Here is an 18,085-nt window from a genome sequence, read left to right as displayed (position 1 = left end):
CCAAAAAAGGTTTCATTTGATTGGTTAGTTGGTTAGATGAGTAATGTAAAAACGTGTAAAAGAGTCCCATTTCCCAATTCTATCTCTCCATTGGATGGAGGGGTGAGTATTTAATATTTTAAAAATATTTCCATTTGCCAAATTTGGTTTCATTTGCTCAATTAGTTCTCAAGTTGTGCAAAAAATTTGTATGGAGGCAAATTTTCCCTATTTATATCTGTCCGCTGAATGGAAGGAGAGGCCTCAATTTATCATAAAATTATTTTTCGTATTTAAATACCCTCTCATGCCGAATTTGGTTCCTTTTTTCGATAAGTTCTCGAGTTTTGTATAAAAATTGTTTGGAAGCTTCCCCCCTTTCATAATCCACGGTGAAAGAAGGGAGCTGTCCCAAATAACCATAGAATTATTTCTTGTAAATGTAGGGTATTTTAATCATCACTTGCCAAATTTGGTTCTATTTGCTTGATTTGTTCTCGTATTATGTAAAAAATTGTAAGAGAACCCCCCTCTCCCTTCCAATCTCCCCAATGTAAAAAAGAAGGGAAACCAAACCACCATAGAAACATTCCTCGAACCAATATACACTCCCATGCCAAATTTGGCCCCATTTGCATGATCAGTTCTCGAGTTATGAAGACTTGTAAGTTTTATTTGATAAACCCCCTTCTCCCTTTTATAGGAACGAAAATCACTCGGAAGAAACGCTCATGATAGGTTTCTAGTAGGAAACATTCAAAGTCGATTGCTGCTGCCTGTTGTTCCCTAGAGAATCGGCAGAGCGACAATGCGAAGTCAATGTAAACAAGATTCAAAAGCGAGAGCAGACTCGCATCTAAGTCGATCTCTCAAGCTCACTACCTGGTGTATCAGAAGTGATTGAGACACTGACTGATACAAGATCCAATTCGAAAATCCACTCACTCACTCACTCAAACTCAATCAATGAGGCCTTGCATCGGTTCATACTGCCCGCGTACTTTCTGGCAAAGCGGCAGAAACATATGTTCATACGTACTGCCTGCGTGTTTGAATGACTATTTTAATCCTCCCCAACAACAGCAACAACAAAGCAAGATGTATCAGGCAGACAGCATTCGATCATCGATCAGTAAACGAGTGAGTGAGTGAGTGATTGAGCAAGAAAAGTTATTGACTGAAAAAAGAAACTGAAAATCAGGTAGCTCCTCACTCAGTTGAGAATTCCAACTGGAGAAGAAACGTCTCTCTTTCAAATTTTATTTCTTTGATTCTCGGAGCAGCGCTGTCGAACACAATCTTTGCCCCGCTGGGAGATAAACCAACCGACAATTTAGGTTTTGCTTTCGCTGTTGAAAACGTTTCAGTGTCTCTCATGAGAATTGAGTGATATTCGGAACACTGCTGGAGAGTTCCAAAAAATTTAATTTTGGATGAAATATATTCCTTGATTCTTGCAGTACTATTCATGTGAACAAAGCAAAAACCTTACTTATACCCCAGAAAAGTTACTCGATGTATTAAAAAAAAATTTCAAAATATTTTTTTTTTCGTTTTTCGTTGTTTTGTCTGCTTATTTGCAAGTTATGTAACCTTAGGATCGAAATAAAAATTCTCAAAAAACTGCTTTGCATTGCCAGGGAATTTATTGATTTATATAACCTTTGCAAAAACATTTCATGCTATCTTAACAGCTCTAGCAAGCAAAATCCGCAATTTTTAATTTTTTTTCCAATGGATTCCGATTTTTAATTTTAAAATGGTTATAACTTTTTTCATGAAATTCTTAGCTGCTTGTCATGTTAGCAAAACCAAAAATCAAAGACCGACTTCATTTTAAGCTTATTTGAATTTTCTGGATGATTTAATGTGCAAAAATCTCTTCTTCCATTCAAATTTCCATACAAAATCATCTTAAATTTTACACTGATGCTAGGTGACCCAAAAGGCATCGAAAAAACATATGTGAGCAAAAGTCATTTTTTGCAGCGGTCTAATGGCCACTGTTTGACTGTTTGAGCAGTTGTCATAACCTACATCTAAGAAAAACATTAAAGAACTGGAAATGGACATATCCTTGGTCCATGTGTTTTTGATGTAAAATAGCTATACCCGATCAGGAGGGAAAAACTAAATTATATCAAGATGAGATATTTTGATATCTACTATTATTTTTCCTATCTTAATGAGTTATTAATCAGTACTCGTAGGATGTTAAAATATCTCAAATTATATCAATAAATCTATGCGATCATAGCTCAATTATATCAATTTCAGATATGCTCCTATCAAGATTATATCTCGTTCGGATAGCATAGTTTGATATTGGTCAGAACAAAACCTATCAAAATTATAACTTATCAAGATATGAGTGCTTCAAGAAAATTGTCTAGTGGAATGTCAATAAACCACATTACTTGCTAAAACCATGGCCCATTTTTGGTTTCCCAAAACTTTGATTCAATTTCATGAATCTGTTGAGCGAAACTCATAAACGTACGGTTTGGGCCGTTGACTTCGATGTCCGTGTTTCAAAAAAAGTTGTACGTATATCAAAATAAGATATAATCATTTTATTTTAGGACAATCCGAAAAAAATCTTGATCATTGAAAATGAGCTCAACCCCATTCAAGTCTGTCAATCAGAATAAGATATAATTCAGATTGGAGAAACTTAAAATCGAAAATTTGTAGTACTTAATTATAACTGAATCAAATGTAAATATCTTGGTGAGATACGCTTGAGTAATTATTTTGATATGCTCTCCTGAGCATACCCGATCAGAAAGGAAAAACAAAATTATATCAAAATGAGATATTTTGATATCTCCTTATTTTTTTCTATCTAAATGAGTTATAATTCAGTACTCGTAGGATGTTAAAATATCTCAAATTATATCAAAAAATCTATACGATCATAGCTAAATTATATCAGTTTTAGATATGCTCCTATCAAGATTATATCTCGTTCAGATAGCATAGTTTGATATTGGACAGAACAAATTATATCAAAATTATAACTTATCAAGATATGAGTACTTCGAGGAAATTTTCTAGTGGAAGGTCAATAAACCACATTATTTGATAAAACCATGCCCCATTTCTGGTTTCCCAAAAATTTGATTCAATTTTATGAATCTGTTGGGCGAAACTCGTTAATCTAAGGTTTGAGCCGTCGACTTCGATGTCCGTGTTTCAGAAAAAGTTGTATGTCTATCAAAATAAGATAAAATCATTTTATTTTAGGACAATCCGAAAAAAATCTTGATCATTGAAAATGAGCTCAACCCCATTCGAGTTTGTCAATCAGAATAAGATATAATTCAGAATGAAGAAACTTAAAACCGAAAATTTGGAGTACTTAATTATATCTGAATGAGATGTAAATATCTTGGTGAGATACGTTTGAGTTATTATTTTGATATGCTCTCCTGATCGGGTATCCTCTCCTCTCCTGAAAGAGTGATAAGAAAGTTGAACTGCCACGCTTCTGCAGCGCCTGTAGGTAAATGGACCACCCCAATGCATGGAACAAAACTTTTTTTGTTAGACAGAAATTTTTAAATTCAAGGATATTCCGAATAGAAAAAGTTCCAAATTGTATTGAAATTTGAGCGATTTCGTGTATTTTTTATGCTTTACGCTTTTTTACCGCCCGCGCCCTTTCCCTCCCTCATAGGACCGAGCGTGTTGAAATATCGTTTTAATTATTAGAGATTAAAATTGTTGTTTTAGGTTTTATTATGGGTCTTATCGAAACCAACTAAGGATGCTTTCAAACAGTTGAATCGATAATTGTATTTCCTTATGCTTTTGACACCATGAAATTAATTTTGTGTTTTATTACTAACAGGATTTTAATTTTGAATCTATTTGCAGATACATATTCTCTTGAAGAGCTTGTGAAATCTGTGTAACAGGAAGGGGATGAATAACACGAGAGTGTTAAAATCCCAGAAAAACAAAAACAAAATAACAAGTGTAACAGGAGATTGATTTCCCATCAAAAAGCCGAAAAATATATTTCACACCATCGACAAATTTCGATTACTGCATCGATGAAACGTGATCTAGATAATCTAACGTGCAAATCTGATATAAAGTGCAAGCTCATCCGTGTGTGACCATGAGGCCAATATTGGAATAATGCATGTAAAACTGGTGCAAATTAATTTCCCAACCCAAACGGCGTGGCGGGTGGCATAAGTGAAAACGGCAACGTGTTGAATTTTAATTCCATCCGACCTGCTCCGAGGTCCTCTCCACCGACGCCGACAAAATGGAGTGCTCGATGCCTCCGGCTCCAGCTCCAATTCCGGCTCCATTTTCCAGCACCACAATCATCGAGGGCAAATATCGTTCCCGAGCGCAACAGATTCAGGACGACATCGATTCAGGTAAGTGTTTGTGCGCTCACCGTTCATTTCCGTCAAACTGCAGCAGGGTGGATGCTAGGTGGAGATGTAAATATACTATTTAATAGTAAAAGATTTTCAACAAAATATGTACCATAAGTAAGTCATCTTATTTTCACTTTGTTCAAATTATTAGGTTATGAATTTTGAACAAAATCTCAGAATCATGAATTGATTTATCTCTATACCCTAGCCGATTCATCATCGAAATGTACAATCCCGGTTAATTAAAACAGCGGCTCAGCAGGAGGTGTATCAATTTACGAGATAGCAGTTGAAAATGAATGGGCAAGTGGTGATATGGTTATAATGTTGTAAAATCGGCCTTTCATAAAACGGATAAACCGAAACCAGATGTGTTATGTCACCGTTGGTAAATTTGATCACAGATTAGCATACATTAAAGGGTCAATTGTTTCACCCCCACAATGACCATAGAGCTCAATTTATCGATTTCGATACAAAACAACAGTTCGCAAATTGAAACTACGAGAAATGTGTCTATTATCTGCTTCCAAAGTTGTTTAGCACTCAAATTTATAAACACTGAGTCCGGGGCGCTAAACTGAGGTAAATTAATATCAATGATACCTAGTCGCAGATACTAGCAGGGAGCTGGCAAAAAGTTCACACTTCGTATCTCCAAGAAGCAACAATTTTCCGCCCAGTCGAAAAATACCCTGCAGAAGAATGAGACAAGCAAGCAAGGAACAGTGCAGCACGTACATATCTCGTGCTAATTGAAAAATCGCGTGCTCGGAAGGTTAAACTGTTTGCTCTTATTATCATCCGGCCGGATAGTTTACACGATATCGTCGAGCTACAGTCTTCTTATAGTTTCCAAAGGTACTGCCGGCTTCGTACAAACGTCGTTGTGTGGGATGAAGAATGATGCACTTTTCCGTTGCGAAGTCAATTTGCGTATCATTAGCCGAGAAACGGCGTTTGCCCCCTCTTGGTGGCAAAACGTCTTGATTGATCAAGTGTTAGCATGGGTTGAATTTAAACTATGTTTGTTTTCTCAGAAATCTTTTTTTATTTAATGCAATAAATTTATGAAAGGCTAGAATCAGGCTTTAATTACTGAAAATAGAGCCTCAAATGTCCTTTAAATACCCATGAATTTCTTTCAGTTCAACAGGAGCGCCGGATAGGCTGGCACGAGTCTGGTTTTAGTATGCCAGGCGTACTGGGTTCGATTCCCGGTATAGACAAGAAAACCTTTGAGTTCGAATCTCATAAGTGGCCGACAGGTAAGATGTGTTTTCTCCTATAACTGGCTATAAAAGGCTGGTACAAATATCAATTTCTTCATTTGTCACCGTGTGGAATTTTCGTATCTTTGTCAAAACAATTGTGAGTTTACTATTAATCGGAAAAATACTATACTTATAGCAATTAATTAAAATTTATTTGAGACCTTTTAAACTCCTGGGTTATTTGGGTCTTATATACTTATACCAATGGAATCCACAAAATTAAGGCAAAGTGTATTGAAAATTGGTTTTGATTAAAATCAAACGTCGCAAAAACGCCTCCGTCTCGAATCGGTTATTATGTGTGAATTTAAAATTAGCGGTGATGAACTTTAACACAAAAATAAGGAATGGGAATTCATGGGACTGGATTTTTTTCCGAAAACTACTGGCTTTGCTGGATTTTTTAAAAGTTTTTTGTTTGAAGAATCAATCAAATTTCACTCCACACAATTTTGATGGCAAAAATACAGTAGTTTTTCGATTTTATCAAGGTAAAAAAAATTTCACCGTGAATATGGTGATACCGTGAATTTGCGAAACTGAAAATTGAAGTGGAAAAAAGTATTTTCATTGTCGTTTTGTATCAATAAACTTTGATCAAAAGATGTTATTACCAAAGATTACTTAACACAAAGGATCGATTTCAGTTCAAATTATTCTTCTTTGAGCCATTATGAGATTTTTTCTTGAAGTGAAACCATGTTGAATGTCGATTTGATATTCTACATCTAAATCAAGAAAATTATTTAGTTTTATGGAAATTTATCAGTCGTTATCTCTTATTATGATTTTGAAAAAGAGTTTAAAATAAAGTGCATCAAAAAATTTTCTTCTGCAAATTTCAATATTTTAATCTTCACACCTTTGATTAACTGAAAAGTTTACCTTTTTGAAAAATTTTTGAAATTTGCTCAACTTAGACTTTTGAAGTGTGTTTCTCGAAATTTGCTTTATGGGCAGATAATCCTTTGTTTTTCATATGTAGAAAAATAGAAATTTTAATCCTTTTTGCATATTTTAACGCAAAGCTAGCAGTGTTGTTATTTGTGCTTGGTTAGCCGCTCTAAGAAAGTAAACTTTTTTTTGGTTAAGCGAATTATATAAAGATGTGGATGAATTTATGCGTTTTGGAAAAGAGAATTGTTGAATTTGTTTATTTGAAAGGGTGGAGTGCGCAACCCTGATTGGACATCCTTAAGTATTGTTTGAATAGATAATTTTGGAAGATCAAAATAAAATTCATAGCATTAGCGTGATATTAAAATACTTATGTCGATTATAACAGGTGTTTTTTTAAATCTAAATGACCATTTTAAACACTATAAGCTAAAATAAGCAGTTCAATGGCTTTTTCATATTATCGAATACCTTTATACCATAACATCAACCATAAAAAATAACATGAACAAAGACGCTCTACGCTTGATAAAATCGAGCGTGAATTTGGCGAGTATTGATAAAATCGAACAGTGATAAAATTGAAAAACTACTCTATTTAGAACTGGATACCAGGTAGGTGCTGAATTAACTCAATCAAAAAATTGAAACAAATAATCTGAGTTGGAAACTTAAGATAACAAAAACTGTAAAAAAATTACAAAAACTACTAAAATAACAAAAATTACAAAAAATTAAAAAAAACAAAAATTAAAAAAAAAACAAAAATTACAAAAATAACAAAATTACAAAATTTAAAAAAAAAAATTACAAAAATTACAAAAATTAAAAAATAAAAAAAAAATACAAAAATTACAAAAATTACAAAAATTACAAAAATTACAAAAATTACAAAAATTACAAAAATTACAAAAATTACAAAAATTACAAAAATTACAAAAATTACAAAAATTACAAAAACTACAAAAATTACAAAAATTACAAAAATTACAAAAATTACAAAAATTACAAAAATTACAAAAATTACAAAAATTACAAAAATTACAAAAATTACAAAAATTACAAAAATTACAAAAATTACAAAAATTACAAAAATTACAAAAATTACAAAAATTACAAAAATTACAAAAATTACAAAAATTACAAAAATTACAAAAATTACAAAAATTACAAAAATTACAAAAATTACAAAAATTACAAAAATTACAAAAATTACAAAAATTACAAAAATTACAAAAATTACAAAAATTACAAAAATTACAAAAATTACAAAAATTACAAAAATTACAAAAATTACAAAAATTACAAAAATTACAAAAATTACAAAAATTACAAAAATTACAAAAATTACAAAAATTACAAAAATTACAAAAATTACAAAAATTACAAAAATTACAAAAATTACAAAAATTACAAAAATTACAAAAATTACAAAAATTACAAAAATTACAAATATTACAAAAATTACAAAAATTACAAAAATTACAAAAATTACAAAAATTACAAAAATTACAAAAATTACAAAAATTACAAAAATTACAAAAATTACAAAAATTACAAAAATAACAAAAATTACAAAAATTACAAAAATTACAAAAATTACAAAAATTACAAAAATTACAAAAATTACAAAAATTACAAAAATTACAAAAATTACAAAAATTACAAAAATTACAAAAATTACAAAAATTACAAAAATTACAAAAATTACAAAAATTACAAAAATTACAAAAACTACAAAAATTACAAAAATTACAAAAATTACAAAAATTACAAAAATTACAAAAATTACAAAAATAACAAAAATTACAAAATTTACAAAAATTACAAAAATTACAAAAATTACAAAAATTACAAAAATTACAAAAATTACAAAAATTACAAAAATTACAAAAATTACAAAAATTACAAAAATTACAAAAATTACAAAAATTACAAAAATTACAAAAATTACAAAAATTACAAAAATTACAAAAATTACAAAAATTACAAAAATTACAAAAATTACAAAAATTACAAAAAATTACAAAATTACAAAAATTACAAAAAATTACAAAATTACTAAAACTGCAACAATTACAAAAATTACAAAATGATTATAATTTTAATGGCATGTGCGGCTGAATGAAAACTAGAGAGAATTTATTTTATAGAAATTTGAAAGAAAGGTGGATAGACAGGCATTAGTGCGCCAATAGGAGAAAGCTTGATAGGTGTTGAAATTTTAGGCTAGAGGGCATGTTGATGAAAAGCTCCCATGAATTGCTCCCGCCTTTGCTCTACACTACATGAAAAACTCAGAAAGATAATGAGACATGAGACATGAGACCGCAATGCCATTAAACTAGCATATCAAAAATTTACCAACGGTGACTATTCGTTAAAAAGATTAAAATCATTTGGCTTCGGGGGGGTTTAAATAAGGGGTAAATATTCCAAAAATACAGTTCAAAAATAAAAAGTTGTCAAAAGTAGGGACGTTTACGGTACTTGCGTGAAAACAATAAGTAGCGCTGCCGATAAAAACGGAATCCGAAAAACAACACATCGCTTGAACTGGTTCAGCAATAGGAAAGCTTCACCAGAGCCATGCGGTCTAGACTTTTTGTCCGATTGGGAAGCACGTGCTTCACCAATCCATCGGGTTGGATGTATGGGTGAACGTAATTGCGCCTCTCGCTATTACTTCTCTCAGCCATTCAACTGATGTGGGACAAAGGGTCTAGAACGCACCATAGAAACATTCCATAAAATATGCTCTTGGCTCAATTTCAACACCTGTAAAATTTTCTTCTACTAAGCGTCTGCTTTATCTATCCGTCATTTCTTTCCTATCTTTAATTCTTCTATCAAGAATTCTTCATGTAACGTTCACCGCAATGCCATTAAACTAGCATATCAAAAATTTACCAACGGTGACTATTCGTTAAAAAGAGATATGAGATATGAAACATGAGACATGAGACATTGAACATGAGACATTGAACATGAGACATGAGACATGAGACATGAGACATGAGACATGAGACATGAGACATGAGACATGAGACATGAGACATGAGACATGAGACATGAGACATGAGACATGAGACATGAGACATGAGACATGAGACATGAGACATGAGACATGAGACATGAAACATGAGACATGAGACATGAGACATGAGACATGAGACATGAGACATGAGACATGAGACATGAGACATGAGACCTGAGACATGAGACATGAGACATGAGACATGAGACATGAGACATGAGACATGAGACATGAGACATGAAACATGAGACATGAGACATGAGACATGAGACATGAGACATGAGACATGAGACATGAGACATGAGACATGAGACATGAGACATGAGACATGAGACATGAGACATGAGACATGAGACATGAGACATGAGACATGAGACATGAGACATGAGACATGAGACATGAGACATGAGACATGAGACATGAGACATGAGACATGAGACATGAGACATGAGACATGAGACATGAGACATGAGACATGAGACATGAGACATGAGACATGAGACATGAGACATGAGACATGAGACATGAGACATGAAAGTAGAGACATGGGACCTGAGATCTGAGACCTGCGACCTAAAACCTGAGACCTGAAACCTGAGATCTGAGCCCTCAAGTCTCATGTTTCAGGTCTCAGGTCTCAAGTCTCAGCTCTCATGTCTCAGGTCTCAGGTGTCAGGTGTCTTGTCCCACGTTCTTAGTCTCATAGCTAGGATTTTCCCAACTTCAAAAATTTCAAAGTGTTCAAAAACCGTGTTAATTCCCGAAAACCGTGTAAAAAAAAACGTTTAAAAAATCTTGGTGTTGAATTAAAAGACTTTTAGGGCAGTTGAAGAAAAAATGGTCATAAAAGCCTATTTCGAATAAATACGCTTCTTAGAAATTTCATATAGCACGATATTAAACGTACTTCAAGATGCGTTATAGATTACACTGATTCAAAGTTCTCATGAGATAAAAAAAAATCTAACCAGCCCGGTGAGCTTTGCTAAACATTCTTAAATTCATTAAAATTTGTGAAAATTTCCTCGACGATAATATGTTGACCTTTTGATGGAACATTTTTAATTTTATTGCGAAAGTTTTGGAAGAATGATGAATTTTTAAAATATGAATTGTTTCAAAATCCTTACCCAAAAAAGTTGAAATTGATATTGTTGTGAGAGTTCATACCCTGTTTCAAAAACATTTTTTTAATTTTACTATGGTTTTCCGAATTTATTTTTTTTCTTTTGAAATGAGGAGTCTTCAGTACAATAAAAGAATACTTCCTTAAAAAATGTTTGAAGTCAGAGGCGTCTTTAAATACAGTTAATCATCAGATTATATCAAATCTAGCAGGTTTATGATTTGGTAGAAAATACTCAGAAAATGTGATGACAAGAGACATTTATTTTCTACTACCTGAACCGGTGTGCTTTGCAACACCTTTCATGAGAAAATGTTCGTTAAAAGTATCCTAATATAAAAAAAAGCTTCCTTTTTAATTAAATTTCAACATTATTTAGAAGCAAATTATTTTTTATGGCATATAAGCTTCTAGGTTACCCTGAATCTTTCCGTAACCTGAAGGTTTGAGGGTTGAAGAAGCCAACCAAATGGGAAGCGTCTATCAATAAAAAAAAAATAATCAAATTTTGTACAACCTTATTTGTCAATTCAAAAAATCATATCATTATGTCAGGGCTTCTGATATAGCTCAGTTGGCAAGTCTGTTGTCTCCTGAGCCGATGTCCGCGAGTTCGAGCCCAAGAGTAAACATCGAACACAGTTGTACCGGATTAGTTTTTCAGTAACGATCCGCCAACTGTAACGTTGATAAAGTCGCGAATGCCATAAAGATGGTAAAACTTTGCATCGGGATTGCAGTTAATTCAGTAAATCTATAAATCTTGACTTTACCACCTTTGCACACACAGTGTTATAAATCATCAACAGTTATTCATTGCTCTTGGCTGGATCGAGGGTTAGATACACAAATGGACCGAATGACTTTCCTTGTAGGAAAAATGAACTTCAACTTGATTTGCTTTATTTCCTTTTCAATCTGGGGACTATTTGCTTTCTTAAAAACCAAGTAATATTGATAGAAATTTGACTTTCAGGAACAATTGTTTTTATTCGTTAAACAAATCTCCACTTAGGTCTTAAGAACTGAATGTATCTACAATTGTTCTGAATATTTGTATCATATGCGCATTTTGCAGACGTTTCACGTTTATTCCACATCAAGAAACTATGTGTAGATATTCAACCCGTCATGGTTTCAATTAGTATTAATTAAGTATTTTTTCTCATAACTGTTCCGATTAATCAGACACTCCAAGAGTTCCGAATTCAAAGCAACAGTGGTCAGTGCCGTAATTGGCTATTTTCGGATGCCCCGAGTAAACCGTCAACGGAAGTAAGATTTATGGGTTGTTATTTTAGATCTTGAGATGATTTGGTTGAAAACCAGACCCCATTTGAGGAAGCGGTTTTTTTTACTAGCAACGGATGATTGCGGGGTCATCAATTCATGTTTTTGACAGACCTTTAGTTTGGTTTCAATGTTTAAATTGAATGACGAATTGCTCCGTTGATTTGCATTGAACGGATATGGAATCAATTTGATTTCTCGTTCGCGTTTTATTTTTTCTACGTAATCCGTTGCCTTATCTAACTTTATTGAAGATTACCTTTACCTTAAATTAAGTCAGTATTAAATATGTTAATGGAATTGTAAACTTCCACTCAGGGTTGCAACTTTCCTGGGACAAATTCAATGTCGTTGCTAGAGTAAATTGATTATAAATTTTCTCCTAGGGAGAATAGCTGGAAGGAAACTATCTGATTATCATCATCGGAAGCCATCGGCCATTAAAGCCATCGGAAAACACTCCAACCATGAGGCGATCTTTCTACTGGTCTTATTCTCAATGACGCAATCCAGTACTTTCAGACCAGTTAACGGTAAGCTATTCAAATTAAATGACATCGTTAGCTGAGCTACCAGTTTGAGAACATGGGAGTGAAGGAAAAGTCTAGCTCTGACACGATTTGAGATCACTTTTCGATAAACTTTGCATTTTCTCCAATCACTTTGTTGATTACCGTTTGTTGTTGAGCACTTGTTTTGTGTTGTTAAAGCTGCTTACAAGTAAAAATGCCCACGGTTAGAGTTGTTTTATTAAGCTGAATATAAATGATAATGGAATGAGAAGAGCTTGGCATAGAATAAATTAAATTAAATAACGTTCCAGCAAACGTGATAATTTGAGGCTTAATGTTCTCCTCAAAGACTTTGGACTATCGATATAAACTTTTCTTTAGATAAATTGTACTTAGACTATGAATATACTTGGACTGTCTATAAATATTTTTTTCCTTAGTTGAAAAGCACTTGTAGGATATTGTCATGATATGAAGACCGTCATCGGGGATTTCAATGCTCAGGTCGGCCAGGAGGAGGAATTCAAACCGACAATTGGAAGGTTCAGCGCGCACCAGCTGACCAACGAAAACGGCCTCAGACTTATCGATTTCGCCGCCTCCAAACGATTGGCCGTACGTAGTACCTTTTTCCAGCACCGCCTCCCACACAAGTACACCTGGAGATCACCGTACCAAACTCAATCACAGATCGACCACGTTTTGATTGACAGCCGGCACTTCTCGGACATCATCGACGTCAGATCCTGTCGGGGCGCCAGCATCGAGTCGGACCATTATCTGGTGATGGTGAAGATGAGCCCAAAACTCTCCGTAGTGAACAACACGCGAAACCGGCGCCCGCCTCGGTTAAACATCGCACGACTGAAGCAACCTGAGGTCGCGGCAGACTACGCGCAATCGGTCGAAGCAGCGCTGCCGGCAGAGGGCGAGCTTGACGAAGCCCCTCTCGAGGACTGTTGGTATACCATCAAGACAGCCATCAACAGTGCTGCGGAGAACGTCATCGGTTATGTGGAGCGATCTCGACGGAACGACTGGTTCGACGAGGAGTGTAGGAGGGTGATGGACGAAGAGAATGCCGCGCGGGCGGCAGTAGTGCAGAGAGGCACCCGTCGAAATGTGGAAAATCACCGACAGCGGAAGAGGCAGCGAGTCCGACTTTTCCAGGAGAAAAAGCGCCGCCTGGAGGAAGAGGAGCTCGAGGAGCTGGATCAGCTGCATCGTTCCCAAGAAACACGAAAGTTCTATCAGAAACTCGACGCATCTCGCAAAGGCTTCGTGCCGCAAGCCGAAATGTGCCGGGATGAGGACGGGGGCATCCTGACCGGAAATCGTGAGGTGATCACAAGGTGGAAGATCAGGATCAGGAGATCAGGAGATCAAGACGGTGGGGGAAGGTACATCGCCGGCGTAGCCAACGACGTAGAGGAGCCACTCCCAACGATGAGTGAAGTTAAGGAAGCCATTCGCCAGCTGAATAGAAACAAGTCGGCTGGAAAGGATGGCATCGCAGCTGAACTCATCAAAATGGGCCCGGACAAGTTGGCCGATTGCCTACACCGGTTGATAGTTCGGATCTGGGACATAGAACAGCTACCGGAGGAGCGGAAGGAGGGGGTAATATGCCCCATCTACAAGAAGGGCGATAAATTAGACTGTGAGAACTACCGAGCGATCACTGTCCTCAATGCCGCCTACAAAGTGTTGTCCCGAATCCTACTCCGCCGCCTAACGCCACAAGCAAACAGATTCGTGGGAAGTCATCAGGCCGGCTTCATGGAGGGACGGTCTACGACGGACCAGATATTCACATTACGGCAAATCCTCAAAAAATGCCGTGAACACCAAGTCCCTACGCACCATCTATTCATCGACTTCAAAGCCGCATACGACACGATCGACCGTAACGAGCTATGGAAAATCATGGACGAGAACGACTTTTCCAGGAAGCTGATCAGACTGATCAAGGCGACGATGGATGGAACGCAGTGCTGTGTGCGGATTTCGGATGAATTGTCGAGTTCATTCAAATCGCGCAGGGGGCTTCGACAAGGTGATGGTCTATCCTGCATGATGTTCAACGTGGCGCTAGAAGGTGTTATTCGACGAGCGGTGGGCTAAATGCGTGGCACGATTTTCAACAGATCCAGTCAACTTATCTGCTTTGCCGATGACATTGATATAGTCGGCAGATCATCTGCGGCGGTGGGAGAGATCTACCGCAAACTGAAACGCGAAGCAGGAAGGATTGGGTTGATGATTAATATGTCCAAGACGAAGTATATGCTGGCCTGCGGATCCGAGACCGACCGAACCCGCTTGTCCAGTAATAACGGCGACGAGCTGGAGATAGTCGAAGACTTTGTCTATCTCGGCTCACTGGTGACCGCAGAGAATGACACCTGCTGTGAGATCCGGAGGCGAATTATCAGCGGAAGACGTGCCTACTATGGACTCCACAAGCAACTGCGGTCGAGAAGACTTAGCCCTCGCACGAAGTGTAACCTGTATATGACGCTCATTAGACCGGTTGTTCTCTACGGGCACGAGACATGGATATTGCTCGAGGAGGACCTGCGTACACTCGGAGTATTCGAGCGACGAGTGTTAAGAACCATCTTTGGCGGCGTACAGGAGAACGGAGTGTGGAGGCGAAGGATGAACCACGAGCTCGCGCGCCTCTACGGCGAACCCAGTATCCAGAAGGTGGTGAAGGCTGGCCGGATACGCTGGGCGGGACATGTTGCGAGAATGCCGGACGACTGTCCTGCAAAACAGGTGTTCGCTACGAATCCGGTAGGAACAAGACGAGCGGGGGCGCAACGAGCGAGGAGGGTAGACCAAGTGGAGCTTGATCTGGCGAATGTGGGGTGCCCGAGAAATTGGAGAACGGTTGCCATGGACCGAGTGAATTTTAGGAATTATGTTCGTCAAGTTATGTCGTAAGACGGAATACTATGTAAATAAATAGGATATTGTCAGATTGATTACTCATTTTTTAAAGCTAGTGCTATATTCTGAGCTTTTGTCAAAATGAAAAAATGTGTTTTAAAGGTTTCCGGATTATAATTATAAAATCTTACCCATTTCTGTTTGTTTAAAGGAAGGTAAAATAAATTATTTTGCTGTCCCGCATTACAGGTTTTCCAATTACTCTATTCTAGAGTTTTCAATATATTGTAAGAAAACCTATTTTTAAAGAATAAAGAAAGAATAAAAAGAATATGAAGTTTTATTCAAAAAGAAAAATACATATGAAATAATTAAATTTTTTTTTAGCATGGTACAATTACACAAAGTTTGCGAAATTGGAGATAATAGCATCATTACATAACCATTCTGTAACGATACTTTTGTTAAAGAATTGAATTTTGCATAAAAATCTAGAAGTCATGACTGCCCAAAATTTACGTTTAAAAAAAAACTTCTTTAAAATTTCCAGAGGGTATTTTTTCTATAAGTTAATTAATTTAATTATTTTTAACATTATTTTTGTATTGTAAAGGAAATGGTACTCAAAATTCAGTACAAAGCTGACTTTAGGTGCTAGAATTGTCTATGAAATGGCAGATTGAAAAAAAAAATTGATTCATTGATTGATTCAAAAAAAAAGTTAGATTTTCTCACCACTTTTAAACACTTTTCGTAGGCATGATCTAAAAAAATTTATAAAAAATATTTCCATACGTTAAACACATAGCTTTTCACTTCAACTTTTCCAGACAATAAGTGATTTTTTTTTTCGAGCACTTAATAACTGACAGCCTTTTTCCCTAAGCACGATTTAATAAAAAAAAAACTTCATCGACTTGAATAAACTATAAATTTTATAAAAATTGGTTGAGAAACAAGAGAGTTTTAGTAGAAAAAGTGTTAGAGGTGATTTGACTCCCGGCGGTATAAAGAAGTACCGTCAAACGGGGCATCATGCAACAGCGGGGTTCGATGCAACATTTATATAACACTACATTGAATCAATTTTTAATTTAATGTATTGTAATAAAGTTATCTTTTAATGATAACAAAATGATTATGATATAATTTCTCGCATCTGAAGCTAGTTGTCTTAAGTTTTTTATTTTTATGTAAAATTTGAAAAATCGAGCAATAAATGTACAAATTTTAACATTTTTTGATGCAGAAAAAAACTTTACCCAGTATGACGGATCGGCTTGATAAAATTACCTACAAACTTTTTACAGGTTTCCTCATGTTATACCAACATTGTTGGTGTAAAAATATTTTTCGAACAATCACCCAATTTTTTTAAATGAATATTTTTAAAATTCAGTTAGATGTCTGGGGTTAAATGCAACAAAATGCAAATCAAAGAAATACCTTGTAAATCTCGTTTCCATGTGCTGGAATATGAATGTTTTGCATCACGCGTTTGTAAACATTTAAATTTCATTCATCCAAACGTTAATTTTTATGATTTCAGCTTGTAGAATTTTTCGTAGTATTATTTAACCCCTAAATGTATGCAGCATCCTTATTTTCAGAAAAAATGTGAAAATTTGTTTTTACAGACCCAAAAACTACTGCAATTGGTGTTGTCATGCGTAATGGTCTTTAAGGCATTGCAAATATATTAAAAACTATGAATTTTCGTACGTGTTCATAAGATTTTTCATTAAAAACAAAGTTTGTTGCAAGTTACCCCATTTTCTAAGGAGTGTGAAAATCGCATGTTTTTAGAAAATTAAAAATAACTGAAGAAACTAATAATTTTTTAAACTACGCCAATTTGATGCCCCAGCATCCTTAAAACTTGTGATGCATAAAGGATACGATTAACTGTGAACATAAGTTTTTTGGAAGTCATTGAAGTTGAAAATTGTTGCATGTTGCCCCATTTGACGGTATATACAAAGTTTCGGTATGTTTAGTGTTAATATAATATGGAACATGAAGTTGTAATCAAACTTTTAAAATAACCATTACAAAACACGTTTCATCATTTCAAGAGAGACAATTTGGCAGAAAAATAGACAAAATACCTTTCATCTTTTCATTTCGCAAAATTAACGTAGTCTGATAAATTATTGGTTTCTTCAGCAATTTTTAATTTTCTTAAAACATTCGATCTTCACCCTTCTCGGAAAAGGGGTTATTTGCATTCAATTTGGTTTACGATGAATAACCTAATCCAAACGTAGGAAAATTTGTGATTTTTGATAATTATGCTATGTCATAAAGTCCATTGCGCATAAAAACATAAATTGAAGTGATTTTTTGTTTCGTTTATACTAAACTAGCTGACCCGGCAAACTTCGCTAAGCCTTTGAATTTCGCAAAAATAATGAACATGTAAAACATTAGAAAATTGGTAAGTAATTATTTACGCTCGTGAAACTGGATTGTTACCTTCAAACGGAGTGAACAGTTTTTTGAATATTTTCGTAATACTTCTGTCATATTATGAAGATTGACTTCCAACAAAACTGGAAAGCGAATATCTTTATTTACAGAGGATCCTTGACACCGATAGTTTCAATTTCTATTAACCAGAAGATAAGTGCCAAAAAATGTTTTGTTGAAATGTGTCGTCATTTTAAGCAGTTTTG

At 35.0% G+C, this 18,085-nt stretch overlaps 1 protein-coding gene across 1 annotated transcript in view; it reads left to right on the top strand.

The window, feature by feature from the left end:
* The first annotated feature begins 3,848 nt into the window (after positions 1-3,848).
* LOC129748880 (adenylate cyclase type 2) overlaps positions 3,849-18,085 on the top strand; it is a 289,164-nt gene continuing 274,927 nt past the window's right edge. The window contains exon 1 of the mRNA XM_055743660.1: positions 3,849-4,376. Within this exon, the coding sequence (XP_055599635.1) occupies positions 4,259-4,376 (118 nt within the window). The 5' untranslated portion in view covers positions 3,849-4,258. The remainder of the gene's footprint in view (positions 4,377-18,085) is intronic.

Source organism: Uranotaenia lowii, chromosome 2 (assembly GCF_029784155.1).
Source record: "Uranotaenia lowii strain MFRU-FL chromosome 2, ASM2978415v1, whole genome shotgun sequence".
In the NCBI taxonomy this organism is placed as follows: domain Eukaryota; kingdom Metazoa; phylum Arthropoda; class Insecta; order Diptera; family Culicidae; genus Uranotaenia; species Uranotaenia lowii.
The sequence above is the reverse complement of the archived record's forward strand: the minus strand, read 5'-3'. Positions and strand labels throughout refer to the sequence as shown.